Below are 18,588 nucleotides of genomic sequence, written 5' to 3'. Positions count from 1 at the left end.
GTAACGTAAACTGATTACTGTAATGAAACAGGCAGGGAGCAGGTCTCGAACCATCGACCTTTTAGCCCGAAACCCGGCGCGCTATTGACTGTGCCGCAAAAGCATTCTCAAGTGGCAGAGTCGATTTCCGCGCTTATAAACCCAGGGTCGTTACACTACTTTGTTACTTTTGGATTACTATCCCATTTAGAGGAATCAGAAGAAGACAACATTTGGTGTGTCATGTCATCATAGTGGCCTCTAACTTGTGGTCAGACTCGGCTCAGGTGGAACAAACTTAATCTAGCCCTTTTGTTCAATGCTGATTCTGAATTGAATGCCATTGAGAAAACAGAAAGGTGTCATAATATATATTTTTCACAAACATCCTTTCTGAATTTAAAAGTAATCAATTAAGTAATACTCTAGTATCTGTAATCTGATTATATCGTTTTTGCTGGTAACATAACTGATTAGTTAAAAACAATTGGTAATCAAATTAAATGTTACTCCCCAACCCTTCTAATCAATGGTATGGGTTGGAAATCAGTGAGGAAGCAAGCAAATGGCCATAAACAGAACAACACACACACATACACACAAACTCTCCCTCCCGCGGAGATGCTGTAGAAGAGACGGAGAGCGACAGAGAGAGAGCGAGCGAGCATTTTTACTTGGACAACTTGTGAACATCGCAAGTGCATTCATCCAGATCAAGTGCTGAAAGGAGCTCGATTTAATTCCAGGAAGAAGCTTGTTGAAGACAGCAAAGATGATTGCCACCACTCAACAGAACATGGGCACGGACTTGGTAAATGGCTATACTCAATACTGTTTCCTATTTTTTTTAGATGTTCCCAATATTGTTTTTTTATTTTATCATAGAGCAGGATCTGCGTTAATCTCATTGCATAAAGCTCTCTGATGAGCATGGCTATAACATTACAGTCGCAGAGGTCTGTGTGTGCGTGTGTCTACATGTGAGCGTATGCGCTTGAAGAATATTCTAAATGCGCCTGTTTTGTTTTTTATATCTCTGTTGTGACCAGTCAAATAGTTTTTACATTTAAATCAACATGATGTGATTATCAATTAGCATTTAGCCTTCCGTTGTGCTCTTTTGTTCGTACTTAATATATACAGGCATCTCTTGAACAAGCTTCTGTGTGCACTGCAGTGTTCGCAGTGGTAACCCCAATACCGGTATTGCCCTCTTCTATCGCAAACTGCTTTGATGTAGTGATTTTTTTTGTTGGTAAACTGATTCAGTTAAATTATGTAGGCTATATTTTAAAACACATCATACTGCGTGTCGGTTGCGGTTATAGCAATTAAAATGCTGTAGTCATGGCTTACCCATGCCAAAGGGCATATAGGCCTACTTTATTAATTGATTTATAGCCTACAGCATGTGGATAAAGAGATCTGCAATCGAAGTGTGAATGAGGCACACAACTTGCAGCAGGTGATGGACAATCAAATGTATTCTGTAATTATGTAAAGTGTATATGCTCAATTAAGTTGATTTAAAATCTGAATAGCAAAGTTGACTTATTTACACCAGACCTTATTTTACCAGCATTTTCATTTCACACTTTTTTTGCCACTGTTTTTAATGCCATATTAATTTCCCCCCTTGTACTGAATTATGTCCACTGCATGGTCATTCAGCAGCTCTGTGAGCCTATTCAAACAGAGAAGTTGCAACAGTTTTTGCATGTAGCTAGCTCTACTTGCAGGCTGTCAAGAGGTTGCAGAATTGCTGATGCTCCAGAAATGTAAAAGTAACAAAATGTGACTAGTTGGTTGCTTCTTGGTGGACAGTTGCTGATAGCTGCATACATGCTGTTTTTAATTAATTCTCTGAGAATTACATTGCTCCTGGATATTAGTTAGTGTTGCGATATGCTTTCCATCTCCAGTACAGCAGTACTTTATAGCCTTGCCAAGTCTAATTAAGAATACCCATCACCTTCTCAGCGACAGCAACAATTCAGCCGTGACGGCATTTTCAGTTCAGAGCTGCACTATTCATTTGGTTTACAAATCATGTGTCAGACTGTCAACAACATTGTTTTTAAGCAGTGCTGTGTTAGGTTGCATTGGTATTTTTTTATACTGTGCAACATTGTGAATAATTGAAAATAGATTATAAATATCTTTCCTGTCTGAAGTGGCCAGTGGGGAATGTTTTATGTCTCCCAACAATTTAGAATTGATTCATTACATTTTGTAGGTTAAACAAGGAATCCACAAAACACTAGTTAGTGTATCTTTCCCAGGCAAATGTTTCTCTGTGTTATTATGGCACAGTCCTTTTATTTTACACAGCCAAGCAATTCATATACTGCACCTCCGTGCTTGGTTCTGTTTCCACAGATTTAATCTGTGATGCGGTGGTTGAACAAGAAGAGTGTACTTTAAAAGGATGCATTTACAGTTGAAGTCGGAAGTTTACATACACCTTAGCCCTATCCCTGTTAGGGGATGCACATACAGTTGATGTCGGAAGTTTACATACACCTTAGCCAAATACATTTAAACTCAGTTTCACAATTCCTGACATTTAATCCAAGTAAAAATTCCCTGTCTTAGGTCAGTTTGGATCACAACTTTATTTTACGAATGTGAAATGTCAGAATAATAGTAGAGAGAATGATTTATTTCAGCTTTTATTTCTTTCATCACATTCCCAGTGAGTCAGAAGTTTACATACACTCAATTAGTATTTGGTAGCATTGCCTTTAAATTGTTTAACTTGGGTCAAACATTTCAGGTAGCCTTCCACAAGCTTCCCACAATAAGTTGGGTGAATTTTGGCCCATTCCTGCTGACAGAGCTGGTGTAACTGAGTCAGGTTTGTAGGCCTCCTTGCTCGCACACGCTTTTTCAGTTCTGCCCACAAATTTTCTGCAAGATTGAGGTCAGGGCTTTGTGATGGCCACTCCAATACCTTGAATTTGTTGTCCTTAAGCCATTTTGCCACAACTTTGGAAGTATGCTTGGGGTCATTGTCCATTTGGAAGACCCATTTGCAACCAAGCTTTAACTTCCTGACTGATGTCTTGAGATGATGCTTCAATATATTTACATACTTTCCTGCCTCATGATGACATCTATTTTATGAAGTGCACCAGTCCCTCATGCAGCAAAGCACCCCCACAACATGTTGATGCCACCCCCGTGCGTCACGGTTGGGATGGTGTTCTTCGGCTTGCTAGCATCCCCCTTTGTCCTCCAAACATAACGATGCTCATTATGCCCAAACAGTTCTATTTTAGTTTCATCAGACCAGAGGACATTTCTCCAAAAAGTACAATATTTGTCCCCATGTGCAGTTGCAAACCGTAGTCTGGTTTATTTATGGCGGTCTTGGAGCAGTGGCTTCTTCCTTGCTGAGCAGCCTTTCAGGTTTTGTTGATATAGGACTTGTTTTACTGTGGATATAGATACTTTTGTACCTGTTTCCTCCAGCATCTTCACAAGGTCGTTTGCTGTTGTTCTGGGATTGATCTGCACTTTTCGCACTAAAGTACGTTCATCTCTAGGAGACAGAACGCATCTCCTTCCTGAGCTGTATGATGGCTGCATGGTCCCATGGTGTTTATACTTGCATACTTTTGTTTGTACAGATGAACGTGGTACCTTCAGGTGTTTGGAAATTGCTCACAAGGATGAACCAGACTTGTGGAGGTCTACAATTTGTTTTCTGATGTCTTGGCTGATTTCTTTTGATTTTCCCATGACGTCAAGCAAAGAGGCGCTGAGTTTGAAGGTAGGCCATGAAATACATCCACAGGTGCGCCTCCAATTGACTCAAATGATGTCAATTAGCCTATCAGAAGCTTTTAAAGCCATGACATCATTTTCTGGAATTTTCAAAGCTGTTTAAAGGAACAGTCAACTCAGTGTATGTAAACTTCTGACCCACTGGAATTGTGATACAGTGAATTATAAGTGAAATAATCTTTCTGTAAGCAATTGTTGGAAAAATTACTTGTGTCATGCACAAAGTGGATGTCCTAACCGACTTGCCAAAACTATAGTTTAACAAGAAATTTGTTAGTGGTTGAAAAACAAGTTTTATTGACTCCAACCTAAGTGTATGTAAACTTCCAACTTCAACTGTATCAGTCCCGTATCAGAACATTTACCTCTCTCTCATATCAATTATTTAGCAGACGCTCTTATCCAGAGTAATTAGTGTTAAGTGCCTTGTTCAAGGGCACACCAACAGATTTTTCACCTAGTCAGCTCAGGGATTCAAACCAGTGACCTTTCAGTTACTGGCCCAACGCGCTTAACCGCAAGACTACCTGCCGTCCCTTTTATGTACTTCTCCTCTCCCTCATAGTTTACAGCAGTATCACACTCCCTTCTCCCCAGGGCGGACACAGCTATGTAGAGGAGTGGGATAGGTTCAGGATAGGTTCAGCAGCCATATAGTGTACTGAGAGCCTTTTTGTACAGTCATTTGCTATTGCTTGGTGGGGTGCATGAAAGGGAATAGAGAAAAGGGCTGCAGGGCTCACAGCAGAGGAGGCTTAAAGCAGTGGATTTTTCCATGCAACTGTGGCAGGTGCTGCGTATATGGTATTAGTCCTTAGGGCAAAAGTGTCAGCCTCCTCAACCCAATTCCAAAGCCTACCACCTATAACCTTTTAGGATGTGAGAGGCAAGTGAGAAAAGGCTAATTGTTGTAATTCTGCCAAATAAATGGAGGTATAGAGCACTGTATTTATTGAAATTTGATTATCCAAAAGGTCACTTCAATCATGGCATGGCGATACAGCGCTCAAATCCTTTGAAGTTTATAGCGGAGCACTGGCAGTGCTGTTGAGGTCCTTACACGTCACCCCAGTTATATCTATTGAAACCAGTCAGAAAGTGGGAAACTGCTTCGTAATGGCTACTATTGAACTGAGGTACCAAAGAGATATTGACTTGGCAATGCATTCAAATAAAAGTTATGTGTTAATGGTTCATCTGCTTTTGTCCCGTGAGATCAATTACAGTGAATCATTAAAACAAGATGTTGGTAGGCTTATTGTATCTTCCAAAAAATATTTGCTATTACAATTTTGTCTCTTAAAATGTAATGGTTGACTGGCTTGCTTGATCTTCAAATGTCATGTCAAATATCATGTCTTGGTACATCTTGTTTTTCTTTATGGTTACTAGTGATTGGTTGCTGCAGAATTATGTAGCTGGTGGGATTTGGATATGTAGATGAGAGTCAGCATGTCTCAACAATAGCTTCATTAGCTGTGATTCTGCTCCCGATGATTTATTGTGTTATTTTCACCGCCTGTTCCAAAGACAGACAGACAAGGAGATCCCCAGAGTCTAATTTATGAACTACCTCTGGTGCATTTGGGAGCAAATTGACTAATTCTATTTAGTGTGGTTTCCATTTTTGAGTCTGTAGCCAAACATACAATTAAGGTGTTTTGATTACAGTCTACATACAGTATGTGTTTCAGCATGTGTTTTATCTGTAACTGTTAGTTGAGTTGCTCAATGACGAAGGGGTCAGGTTATCGGTCCAGGGATTACACAAGGATGTGTCATATTTTGTGGGGAGAGAAGCTTTCTAGTGTCCCATCTAAAGTCCCTTTTACCGGCTGCTCTCTTTCTATGAATTGTTTCCCGCTGGACCTTGTTCAGCTGCACACTGTATGATCCTGTTCTCATTTGGTTGAGGGGAATTCCCTTGGTCTGCTCTGTCTGTTGGCCATGGTGTTAGGGGAACTCTGTTATCTCTCACTGACGCTACAAACGTAGTCAGCACTGCAAATGTTTGCAGAGGTCTCTCCCCAAGAGATACATGGTTGGTTGCACATACAATACAATGCTCCATTTAGTCTATAGACTAGAGTATAGACTGCCTGTGGGTTGGTTTGACTGACAGCTTCATCAAAGCTTTATCATAGGCTCCTCTCGACTCTCTCTCGGATGGATGGCTCACAGAGCAGTGGTATTATACATTATAATTGTTTTATTGTCATGATTCCCTTTTTCGGGTCACCAAAAAGCAAGCACTGGTGATATTCACATGTCAATAAAACCCCTCATCTGTCCACCTCTTCTGGCAATCAGTGCTGTGCTGAATCCTCGATTCCTCAGATGTAGCGTCACCATCATTGAAACACACCCAGAATATGGTGGCTGTGTGTATCCACCCTTGGGATTATCTTCCCGTCTCCTGTATCTGTGTCTCATTTGCAACTTTGACATAACTCCCTCTTCCCCCAGCCAGCATGCACAGGGTTCTCCCGCTCTATCTGATGTTTTTCCCATGGTGGTGCATCCCATTAGAGGGGATGTTTCAGCAGAATGTTGCATACAGTAGTAATTAGGGAAGGATTTTGAAATCAAAACACTATCTGTGGTCGAAGCAGAAGAGCGAAGGGAAATTACATTAACCGTGTCTCTGTTAGGGTCTCCTCTCTTCTGTGTGTGTGTGTGTGTGTGTGCACGTGTGTGTGTGTGTCTGCCTGCTAGAGTCTCTTTTCTTCCATATCTTACATAACACCCAATCAGAGGGAATGATGTTGATCGGGTCCACTATTGTACAGCACAGTACTGTGCACTGTGCTGAGAGAACAGAGAGAATTACAGAGATAGAGAATAGCAGCTACAATCAAAGAAAGGAGCACATCAGGGGAGGACTTATTGGTCTGGAGCTCTGGACCTGTATGATTGTGCTGTGAGGCAGAGAGATCATAAAAAATAGAATATAGTCAGACAATCAAAGAAAGAAGCAAGACAAGAACAGTAACTTTAGTGGTGAGAACCTTGCTTTCACATCAGTTGGTTTGATATCTCTCTGTAGAGCACTCAGCGTAGAAACATCACTTTTGTGGTTGTTGTCCCTGTGGTTTTAATTTGAACGTGTTATGAAACAGGTAGTGGTTTTAATTTGAACGTGTTATGAAACAGGTAGTGGTTTTAATTTGAACGTGTTATGAAACAGGTAGTGGTTTTAATTTGAACGTGTTATGAAACAGGTAGTGGTTTTAATTTGAACGTGTTATGAAACACACACTGGCAACCAGTCAAGATATGGGAGCTGTCTCCCCGTTGTCACATCATTTTCAAACAACTTTTCAGGCTGATATTTGGCTCACACAGCCTTGGAATGACAGTTTTTTAGCTAGGTTTCTCAGGATTAGGCAGCAGGAGAGATAACAGACAGTAGCAGCAGCGTATGTGAGGAGTAGTAAGTGTGTGTGTGGCGACAGTGTGCCTGTGAGTAGGTGTGAGTGTGTGGGTAGAGTCCAGTGGGTGTGCATAGAGTCAAAAAATAGTTAGTGCAGAAAGGGTCAATCCAGATAGTCCAGGTAGCTATTTTGTTAACTATTTAGCATTCTTATAGCTTGGGGTTAGAAGTTGTTCAGGAGCCTTTTGGTCCCAGACTTAGCGCTCTGGTACCACTTGCTGTGCGGTAGCAGAGAAAACAGAAACAACTGTCTATGACTTGACATCACCTGGTATAGAGGTCCTGGATGGCAGAGAGTTCGTCGACAGTGATGTATTGGTCCGTACGCACAACCCTCTGTAGTGTCTTGTGGTCAGATGCCGAGCAGTTGCCATACCAAGCGGTGATGCAGCCAGTCAAGATGCTCTCAATGTTGCAGCTGTATAACTTTTTTAGGGCCCATGGCAAATCTTTTCAGCCCCCTGAGGTGTTGTTGGGCCCTTTTCTTGACTGTGTTGGTGTCTTTGGACCATGATACATCCTTAGCGATTTGGACACAGAGGAACTTGAAAGGAACTTGAAGATCTCTACCCGCTCCACTACAGCCCGTCAATATGAATGAGGGCGTGTTCGGCCATCTGTTTCCTGTAGTCCACGACAAGCTCCTGTGTCTTGCCGACGTTGAGGGAGAGGTTATTGTCCTGGCACCACATTGCCAGGTCTCTGAACTCGCTATAGGCTGTCTCATCGTTGTTGGTGATCAGGCCCACCACCATTGTTTAATCTGCAAACTTGATGATGGTGTTGGAGTCGTGTGTGGCCACATAGTCGTGGGTGAACAGGGAGTACTACTTCCGGCGCCGACCGAGATGGCCGCCTCGCTTCGCGTTCCTAGGGAACTGTGCAGTATTTTGTTTTTTTATGTGTTATTCCTTACATTGGTACCCCAGGTAATCTTAGGTTTCATTACATACAGTCGGGAGGAACTACTGAATATAGGAGCAACGTCAACTCACCATCGTTACAGCCAGGAATATGACTCTCCCGAAGAGGATCCTGTGTTTTGCCTTCCACCCAATACAATGGATCTGATCCCAGCCGGTGACCCTAAACAACGACGCCGAAAAAGGGGCAAACGAAGCGATCTCCTGGTCAGGCTTCGGAGACGGGCACATCGCGCTCCACTCCCTAGCATACTACTCGCCAATGTCCAGTCTCTTGACAATAAGGTTGATGAAATGCGAGCATGGGTAACATTCCAGAGAGACATCAGGGATTGTAACGTTCTTTGCTTCACGGAAACATGGCTCACTCAAGAGACGCTAACGGAGTCGGTGCAGCCAGCTGGTTTCTTCACGCATCGCGCCGACGGAAACAAACATCTTTCTGGTAAGAAGAGGGGCGGGGGTGTATGCCTTATGATCAACGAGACGTGGTGTGATCATAACAACATACAGGAACTCAAGTCATTCTGTTCACCAGATTTGGAATTCCTCACAATCAAATGTCGACCGCATTATCTACCAAGGGAATTCTCTTCGATTATAATCACAGCCGTATATATCATCCCCAAGCAGACACATCGATGGCTCTGAACAAACTTTATCTGACTCTTTTTAAACTGGAAACCACACACCCTGAGGCTGCATTCATCGTAGCTGGGGATTTTAACAAGGCTAATCTGAAAACAAAACTCCCTAAATTCTATCAGCATATCGATTGTGCTACCAGGGCTGGTAAAACCTTGGATCATTGTTATACTAACTTCCGCGACGCATATAAGGCCCTTCCCCGCCCTCCTTTCGGAAAAGCTGACCACGACTCCATTTTGTTGCTTCCAGCCTACAAACAGAAACTAAAACAGCAAGCTCCCGCGCTCAGATCTGTTCAACGCTGGTCCTACCAATCTGATTCCACGCTTCAAGACTGCTTCGATCACGTGGATTGGGATGTGTTCCGCATTGCATCCAACAACAACATTGACGAATACGCTGATTCGGTGAGCGAGTTCATTAGAAAGTGCATTGACGATGTCGTACCCACAGCAACGATTAAAACATTCGCAAACCAGAAACCGTGGATTGATGGCAGCATTCGCGTGAAACTGAAAGCGCGAACCACTGCTTTTAACCAGGGCAAGGTGACCGGAAACATGACCGAATACAAACAGTGTAGCTATTCCCTCCGCAAGGCAATCAAACAAGCTAAGTCCCAGTATAGAGACAAAGTAGAGTCGCAATTCAACAGCTCAGACACAAGAGGTATGTGGCAGGGTCTACAGTCAATCACGGATTACAAAAAGAAAACCAGCCCCGTCGCGGACCAGGATGTCTTGCTCCCAGACAGACTAAATAACTTTTTTGCTCGCTTTGAGGACAATACAGCGCCACTGACACGGCCCGCTACCAAAACCTGCGGGCTCTCCTTCACTGCAGCCGAGGTGAGTAAAACATTTAAACGTGTTAACCCTCGCAAGGCTGCAGGCCCAGACGGCATTCCCAGCCGAGTCCTCAGAGCATGCGCAGACCAGCTGGCTGATGTGTTTACGGACATATTCAATCAATCCTTATCCCAGTCTGCTGTTCCCACATGCTTCAAGAGGGCCACCATTGTTCCTGTTCCCAAGAAAGCTAAGGTAACTGAGCTAAACGACTACCGCCCCGTAGCACTCACTTCCGTCATCATGAAGTGCTTTGAGAGACTAGTCAAGGACCATATCACCTCCACCCTACCTGACACCCTAGACCCACTCCAATTTGTTTACCGACCCAATAGGTCCACAGACGACGCAATCGCAACCACACTGCACACTGCCCTAACCCATCTGGACAAGAGGAATACCTATGTGAGAATGCTGTTCATCGACTACAGCTCAGCATTTAACACCATAGTACCCTCCAAACTCGTCATCAAGCTCGAGACCCTGGGTCTCGACCCCGCCCTGTGCAACTGGGTCCTGGACTTCCTGACGGGCTGCCCCCAGGTGGTGAGGGTAGGTAACAACATCTCCACCCCGCTGATCCTCAACACTGGGGCCCCACAAGGGTGCGTTCTGAGCCCTCTCCTGTACTCCCTGTTCACCCACGACTGCGTGGCCATGCACGCCTCCAACTCAATCATCAAGTTTGCGGACGACACTACAGTGGTAGGCTTGATTACCAACAACGACGAGATGGCCTACAGGGAGGAGGTGAGGGCCCTCGGAGTATGGTGTCAGGAAAATAATCTCACACTCAACATCAACAAAACAAAGGAGATGATTGTGGACTTCAGGAAACAGCAGATGGAGCACCCCCCTATCCACATCGACGGGACAGTAGTGGAGAAGGTGGAAAGTTTTAAGTTCTTCGGTGTATACATCACGGACAAACTGAATTGGTCCACCCACACAGACAGCGTTGTGAAGAAGGCGCAGCAGCGCCTCTTCAACCTCAGGAGGCTGAAGAAATTCGGCTTGTCACCAAAAGCACTCACAAACTTCTACAGAGGCACAATCGAGAGCATCCTGTCGGGCTGTATCACAGCCTGGTACGGCAACTGCTCCGCCCACAACCGTAAGGCTCTCCAGAGGGTAGTGAGGTCTGCACAACGCATCACCGGGGGCAAACTACCTGCCCTCCAGGACACCTACACCACCCAATGAGACAGGAAGGCCATAAAGATCATCAAGGACAACAACCACCCGAACAACTGCCTGTTCACCCCGCTATCATCCAGAAGGCGAGGTCAGTACAGGTGCATCAAAGCAGGGACCGAGAGACTGAAAAACAGCTTCTATCTCAAGGCCATCAGACTGTTAAACAGCCACCACTAACATTTAGTGGCTATTGCCAACATACTGACTCAACTCCAGCCACTTTAATAATGGGAATTGATGGAAATGATGTAAAAATGTATTAAACAATTAAACAATGCCACTTAATATAATGTTTACATACCCTACACTCATCTCATATGTATATGTATATACTGTACTGTATATCATCCACTGCATCTTGCCATCTTTATGTAACACATGTATCACTAGCCACTTTAAACTATGCCACTTTATGTTTACATACCCTACATTACTCATCTCATATGTATAGACTGTACACTATACCATCTACTACATCTTGCCTATGCCGTTCCGTACCATCACTCATTCATATATCTTTATGTACATATTCTTTATCCCTTTACACTTGTGTGTATAAGGTAGTAGTTGTGGAATTGTTAGGTTAGATTACTTGTTGGTTATTACTGCATTGTCGGAACTGGAAGCACAAGCATTTCGCTACACTCGCATTAACATCTGCTAACCATGTGTATGTGACAAATAAAATTTTATTTGATTTGAGTACAGGAGGGGACTAAGCACGCACCCCTGAGGGGCCCCCATGTTGAGGGTCAGCATGGTGGATGTGCTGTTGCCTATCCTCACCACCTGGGGGTGGCCCATCAAGAAGTCTAAGATCCAGTTGAAGAGGGAGGTGTTCAGTCCCAGGGACCTTAGCTTAGTGATGAGCTTTGTGGGTACTATGCTGTTGAACTCTGAGCTGTGGTCCATGAACAGCATTTTCACGTAGGTGTTCCTTTTGTCCAGGTGGGAAATGGCAGTGTGGAGTGCAATAGAGAGAGCGTCATCTGTGGATCTGTTCATGCGGTATGCAAATTGGAGTAGGTCCAGGGTTTCTGGGATGAGGGTGTTAATGTGAGCCATGCCCAGTCTTTTAAAGCATTTCATGGCTACAGATGTGAGTGCTACAGGGCAGTAGTCATTTAGATAGGTTACCTTGTTCTTGGGCACAAGGACTATGGTGGTCTGCTTGAAACATGTAGGTATTACAGACTGGGTCAGGGAGAGGTTGTAAATGTCAGTGAAGACACTTGTCAGCTGGTCAGAGCATGCGCTGAGCCTGCGGCCTGTTTAAAAGTCTTACTCACATCGACAATGGAGATCGTGGTCACACAGTCATCCAGAGCAGCTGGTGCTCTCATGCATGGTTCAGTGTTGCTTGCCTCAAAGCGAGCATGTAAGTAATTTAGCTCGTTCGGTAGGCTTGCGTCACTGGGCAGCTCTCAGCTGGGTTTCTCTTTGTAATCCGTAATAGTTTGCAAGTCCTGCCACATCTGAAGAGTATCAGAGCTGGTGTAGTATTTGGTATTTTATTAGGATCCCCATTAGCTGTTGCAAAAGCAGTAGCTACTCTTCCTGGGCTACGCACAAAACATGAAACATGATATACTGTACATGTGTTGAGTATTCTCTCTTAAAATTAGCCTATGAAGTGTGGAACTATGTACAGATATCATTCCCTTTCTGTTTCTACTGGTATCAATAATATGCTCCATGGCCCTTTTCTTGTCGTTATGTCAACTGTTTGATTTGACTTTTATGATTGTGTCTTGTGTGATTGTGGTTTAAGTTTTTTCAGTATGTAGATAGGTGGAGAGCATGTGAGGATGGGGATTGTACATTGCATAAGTGGAGATGTGTCTGTGTGAGTGCAACAGTGGCTGTATAGTGGTGGTTCGGAGACAGCTGGTGTAACACAGGGCTGGATGGAGGATCAGCAATCTGTCAACCAGCAATCCCCATGGCTGTTCCCATCCTCCATCAAGGCCTGCGGGAAGGTGAGGGTGATGGAAAACAGCAGCCAGCCATGGCTCTGTTGCTTTGAGGACAGGGCCAGGCCATGAGGTTTATGGCTGCTTTGTGATTGCGCTCTCACACTCCAATGAATATAATGTCCCGGTGTCTTGTCTCAGACAGCCACACACTATATATGAGGACTCTGGAATCGTCTGCAGTTGTATTTAATCGTGACTGATACTGTGGCTCCCTTATTCCAGTAGAGCTCTTAGGAGCATTGGAGGAGAATATACAGACTTAATATTCCTACAGCAGCTGTTTCTTGTACTGTTCCATCTTATTTATGTTTCACCTTGTGTTCTTGAACTTTTTGTTAAATTAATTCTCATCATCACACCTCATCATGTTGGTCTTCCAGGTAGCTAACTCACCTTTCATGGAACGTGCACCCTTCCCGCTCCCAACCCCTACCATGTACCCCATTAAAGCTGTTACAGGTGAAATGAGGCAACAGATTCGAGAAATTAAACCATGACAGAAATTATAGTCTGCAATCAATTTTTCCACATTTTTCCCTGGCAAAGGAGAAGAACTCTAAATGACACATTTTTCTGTCATAGTGAGAGGCTGTACGAAACTCTTATTCCCCTAGAGACTCCCTGTTGCCTACACCGCAGATCTGCGTGTCTGAGAGAGAAACCCCTACTGTGAGGCTGTGGAAATGAAGCGGCACTAATGTTCTCTCCCTCAGCTGTGTGTGTGGACATTACACTCATCCCTGTGTGTGTGTGTGTGTGTGTGTGTGTGTGTGTGTGTGTGTGTGTGTGTGTGTGTGTGTGTGTGTGTGCTTCTCTTGTTAGGACATGCATGCTTCAGCCGGTCCACCTCGGAACTGGAAGGGCATTGCAATCGCCATGATGGTGATCGTTGGTGTTCTATCACTGGTCATCCTTTCAGTCATCATGCTCACACCTGGTAAGATGAAACACAAAATGGGGGAGGGAAGAGAAGGAAATGGGGAGGGAAGAGAAGGAAAGGGGGAGGGAAGAGAAGAGAAGGAATGGGGGAGGGAAGAGAAGGAATGGGGAGGAAAAGAAAGATGTAGAGAAACAAATAGAGAAAAAGAATGCAGGAGGGTGAGAGAAAGAGAATTAAGGCAATGAGGGGTAAGGGGGTGAGTGAGAAGGAGGCATGAAGAACAGAGAGAGAGAGAGGGACGGAGAGAAGGAGAGAGGATGCAGTGGGAGGAGGAGTGAGAACAGAGACTCTCCATCAGATAAACATATCAACAATGACGTTCACAATTTCACAAAACAAATCAACACTGACAAATACAAAATTCCCCTGCATTGAAAAGAGACTCAGACAAAAGATGAGACTCCAGTGTTATGCTAAGAACAAGCTGAGCCGCAGCACCAGCTGTGCCTTGGCTCTGTGTGAATAGAGGAAGCTTCTTGTTCATTCCGGGTGGAAAGGGTGTGGAGTGTTTTTGCCCATTTGTTTTCTCCCACTTTCTCATTTCTCTCGCTTTCTTTCTTTCTCTGGAAGATGAGTCTCACCTGTTTCTGCGATCCCGTCTCACCATGGAGGATCTGGAAAGTGAGAAGTATACAGTTCACGACCCCTGTGTGACCTGGTTGGATGGTAAGAGCCTTGATACCCTAAAGCGGGAGAACGAGAAAGAACATGTATAGGGAAGCCAAGGCAAGCTCCCATTCATGTTATATTAAGTGAACCAACCAAAAGGTAACCATTTCCCTTCGGCCTGTGTTGTCCCTTCCAGAGAAGGAGGTTGCTCTCAGAACCAGAGAGGGTCATGTCCTGTCCTACAGCCTCCACTCCAACCTCACAGCTACCCTGCTGGACAACAGCTCTTTAGTGAGTAACGGCCCGTAACGGCCCCACAGGAGGGGAGCTGTATTCCACTATTGATCGGCTCATATACGGAGTCAGCCGGGCAAATTCAATGGAGACTGAGTGGTCCTCCCACATGGAGAAAGAACTATAGAACAACTGTTATAACAGTAGAGAGCAGTAGTAACTATACAGTTATATAGATATGCAGAGGCAGTGACAGTTTAAGCTCTTTTGGGTCTATTTGGTTCCCTCACTGTTCAATTGAAGCCTTCAACATACGGCTTCAAAGAGATTTTTCAAGCAAGAGCCTCACTTTGAACAACACCGCCTGGCTCTGTGCGACACTGACAGACTTATGTGGGTCATTGCCTAGGAGCTAAGCAGGGTTCTGTTGTCAAGATGGGGAGATGTCATCTCCTCTCCGGCTCTCGCCAGATTCTCACTTGGTGTCTCATCTCTGTTACTATGTTAATCCCACACCGTAGCTGTAAGCCTACAACAGTAATTAGCATTCTGCTCATGATATAGGCAGACCTACTGTAACTATGGCCAAGGCTTCCCAAGTGCAGTCCTATCTCTGACATTATCCATAACTACTTAGCTCCAGGGATGTTGTTCTTGAAGGTTAAGTCTCATATTAGATCTAGGCATGTTGTTGACATGTTTATCTTACCATGTTTTCTTCAGGATTTGACTTACACAAAGTTCCATGTGTCTGCAGACAAGAGGTTTGTCTTGTTGACATACAACATTCAACCGGTGAGTGACTCTGGTTATGACCAAAATAAAATGTTCAGAAGAACCATCTATTTTACAGTGTCAATCTTCATCAATAATCATACTCACTGTCAAAGCAATTCTCCAAAGACACCAAAGATGATTTGATTGCAACAAGGGTTTCCCACTCGCTTTCATTGAACACAGTTTTACACAGCAACGCCACAAAATGATTCCAGACCATCAGAGAAAATCAATTGAGTCAAATCTGTTTCCGTTTGCGACTAATGACAGGTCTATTTCCCAACTGCATTGTGACTGTAGTACAATGATGCCATGCATTCTAATCCAGCCTTTACAGTAAACCCCCTTATGAAACAGTTAGAGAGAGAGAGAGAGAGGGAGAGGGAGAGAGAAAGATGGAGGGAGAGGGAGAGGGAAAGAGAAAGGGAAACTAGTGACTGCAGCAGTCTGTTGCTCTACATGCTATTCAAACAACAGCCACTAGTGAAATCACTGGCAATCTTCAGACTGGGTAATGATGGGGGAAGGGGTGTAGAAGGATGGAGGGTATGAATGGCTGAGAGAGAGTTTGATGTAGATAGCAGGGCAGGGGGAGGGAGAGATAGCGTGGTAAAGTTGGAGCTGCATGCGGTAATGAAATCGCCCGGCGGGGAATGTAAAGGAGAAGCTTATATGAGAGTCTAATGTCTAATGCACACTTGCAGGTGGTTTGAGGCAAACCCCAGCATAACAAGCAACTCTAACAACACATGCGTTTTCCCGTTTCTCTCTTTTCCTTATGACAGCATTCTCTGTCTCCCCCCCGACCTACTCCTTCTGTAAATAACCGCTCGCTTAATAAATAGTTTCCTGTTTCCCCAAAGGAGTGAGCAAAAGGTGTAATATACAGGTAATGGGAGAGGAGGGAAAAAATTATTAGGAAAAAAATAAGCCCACAGCCCAATTTTTGCCTCATTACAAAGCCCTGTCAGAACAGCCCGACTGTTCTCCTTATTTAGTAGTTGATGATCAGATTACCACTGTTGTAAAATGGGGAAGCAAAAACACAAGTATAATTTTTTGCACGTTAATAGTGCTTTTTAGATGGTGTGTATGTATATATTTTACCTTTATTTAACTAGGCAAGTCAGTTAAGAACAAATTCTTATTTACAATGACGGCCTACTCTGGCCAAACCCGGACTACGCTGGGCCAATTGTGCGCTGCCCTATGGGACTCCCAATCATGGCCGGTTGTGATACAGCCTGAAATCGAACAAGGGTCTGTAGTGACGGCTTTAGACCGCTGCACCACTCAAGAGATATAGATAGCAGAGCTCATTCAGTCTGATTGAACGATCTAGTAACTGATGAGCTTCAGTACATGCTTCAGATATATGAATCAATAGGTTATAGCTCTACAGTACCTGTGTGTTGGTTTGTCTACAATTCTCTGTTTGCATTTTTACTGTTGCATCAGCAGGATGTTCTATCCCCATCTATATGCACAGAGTTTGAGTGAGTAGATGTATGCACACTTGTATGTCACCTGGCCACATGTGCAATTTTATGTATGGGAACAGTGGTGTCTGTGGTGGATGTGGGGGGATATATCTTCAGTCTTTCTCTATATTTTGCTCTCTTTCTGCTTTGCTCCTCTCTCACTCCCTCAGTCTTTCTATAACTCACTTTTTTCTCTCTATCTCTGGGGGTTTTCTGCTGACTGAAGCAGTATGCAGCAAGCACCGGCTTTCTTATTGGGGAGAGGATCTGTATGCCGCTGAGAATGGCAAAGTGAGATAGAGAGAGGGACAGAGAGAATAGAGAGATAGAGGCAGTAGAGATAGGGGAGAAAAACATGTGATATGCACCAGTTGCCCTTAGATCATCCTGTCCAATGGAAGTCAATCAGAAGGGGTGGAAAAGAATCAGGAGGATGGATGCTTAGAGGAGAGGGCTGCAGTGGTGGGAAATGGATTAGTGGGCTGTTTGTTAAGTTGAACGGCTTCTCCCCTGGATTTCATATTAGCTAGATGTAGCGGGTGGGGCTTTGGGGGAGATTTGTGCCTAGTGGGTGGAAATAGATTTATTTTGAAAGGGGGGATATAGTTAGGAGTAGGGATGGTGGGGGCTGCATATGGGAGAGAACAAAGTTCCTATGTAGCAGAGGGGTTAAATCGCTTCTTAAAATCCTCAATAGTCAGACAAATTGTTTTTGTGTGTGACTACAGATGTAGGTTCTTAATTTGATCCAGTATGCTACAGCAGGAAAATAAAAACAGAAAATGTGAATTTGGAAACTTCAGAAGACGTTTTGAACCTCAAATACACTACAAGTTTTAAAATTCCGAACAGGATGATCAAATGAAGATCCTACATCTGTAGTCAGACTAATTAGGCGTGTGCATATGTATGTGTGCATCAGTGCTTATGAGAGTTATTCCCTTTGTTTTACCCCAAAAGAGGGGAAGGAGAGGATGGATGGAGATGAGGAAATGCAGCAGGAGTTAGACAGGTGGAAACTGCCAAAAGAGAAAATGTGATGTGGTTGTCTCACCTAGCTATCTTAAGATGAATGCACTAATTGTAAGTTGCTCTGGATAAGACTGTCTGCTAAATGACTAAAATGTAATGTAATGTAAGACTGTTTAATTTAGAGAGAAAGGAAAAGAAAATTGAGAGTTGAGTCTGCTCTGCAGTTACAGACAACTAGGTGCTGGTATAACATACAGCCGTGGCCAAAAGTTTTGAGAATGACACAAATATTAATTTTAACAAAGTCTGCTGCCTCAGTTTGTATGATGTCAATTTGCATATACTCCAGAATGTTATGAAGAGTGATCAGATGAATTGCAATTAATTGCAAAGTCCCTCTTTGCCATGCAAATGAACTGAATCACCCAAAAATATTTCCACTGCATTTCAGCCCTGCCACAAAAGGACCAGCTGACATCATGTCAGTGATTCTCTCGTTAACACAGGTGTGAGTGTTGACGAGGACAAGACTGGAGATCACTCTGTCATGCTGATTGAGTTCGAATAACAGACTGGAAGCTTCAAAAGGAGGGTAGTGCTTGGAATCATTGTTCTTCCACTGTCAAACATGGTTACCTGCAAGGAAACACGTGCCGTCATCATTGCTTTGCACAAAAAGGGCTTCACAGGCAAGGATATTGCTGCCAGTAAGATTGCACCTAAATTAACCGTTTATCGGATCATCAAGAACTTCAAGGAGAGCAGTTTAATTGTTGTGAAGA

At 43.9% G+C, this 18,588-nt stretch overlaps 1 protein-coding gene across 3 annotated transcripts in view; it reads left to right on the top strand.

The window, feature by feature from the left end:
* The first annotated feature begins 527 nt into the window (after positions 1-527).
* The window catches only part of LOC129829926 (inactive dipeptidyl peptidase 10-like), a 38,378-nt gene continuing 20,317 nt past the window's right edge, over positions 528-18,588 (top strand). The window contains exons 1-5 of one of the 3 annotated variants that reach the window (XM_055891947.1): positions 528-790; positions 13,616-13,730; positions 14,304-14,399; positions 14,539-14,633; positions 15,300-15,371. In XM_055891947.1, coding sequence (XP_055747922.1) covers positions 752-790; positions 13,616-13,730; positions 14,304-14,399; positions 14,539-14,633; positions 15,300-15,371 — 417 coding nt within the window. In that variant the 5' untranslated portion in view covers positions 528-751. The remainder of the gene's footprint in view (positions 791-13,615; positions 13,731-14,303; positions 14,400-14,538; positions 14,634-15,299; positions 15,372-18,588) is intronic. The other 2 variants (XM_055891946.1, XM_055891948.1) reach the window with 2 other exon arrangements.

The sequence above is a fragment of the Salvelinus fontinalis genome, chromosome 31, assembly GCF_029448725.1.
Source record: "Salvelinus fontinalis isolate EN_2023a chromosome 31, ASM2944872v1, whole genome shotgun sequence".
Lineage (NCBI taxonomy): Eukaryota > Metazoa > Chordata > Actinopteri > Salmoniformes > Salmonidae > Salvelinus > Salvelinus fontinalis.
The sequence above is the reverse complement of the archived record's forward strand: the minus strand, read 5'-3'. Positions and strand labels throughout refer to the sequence as shown.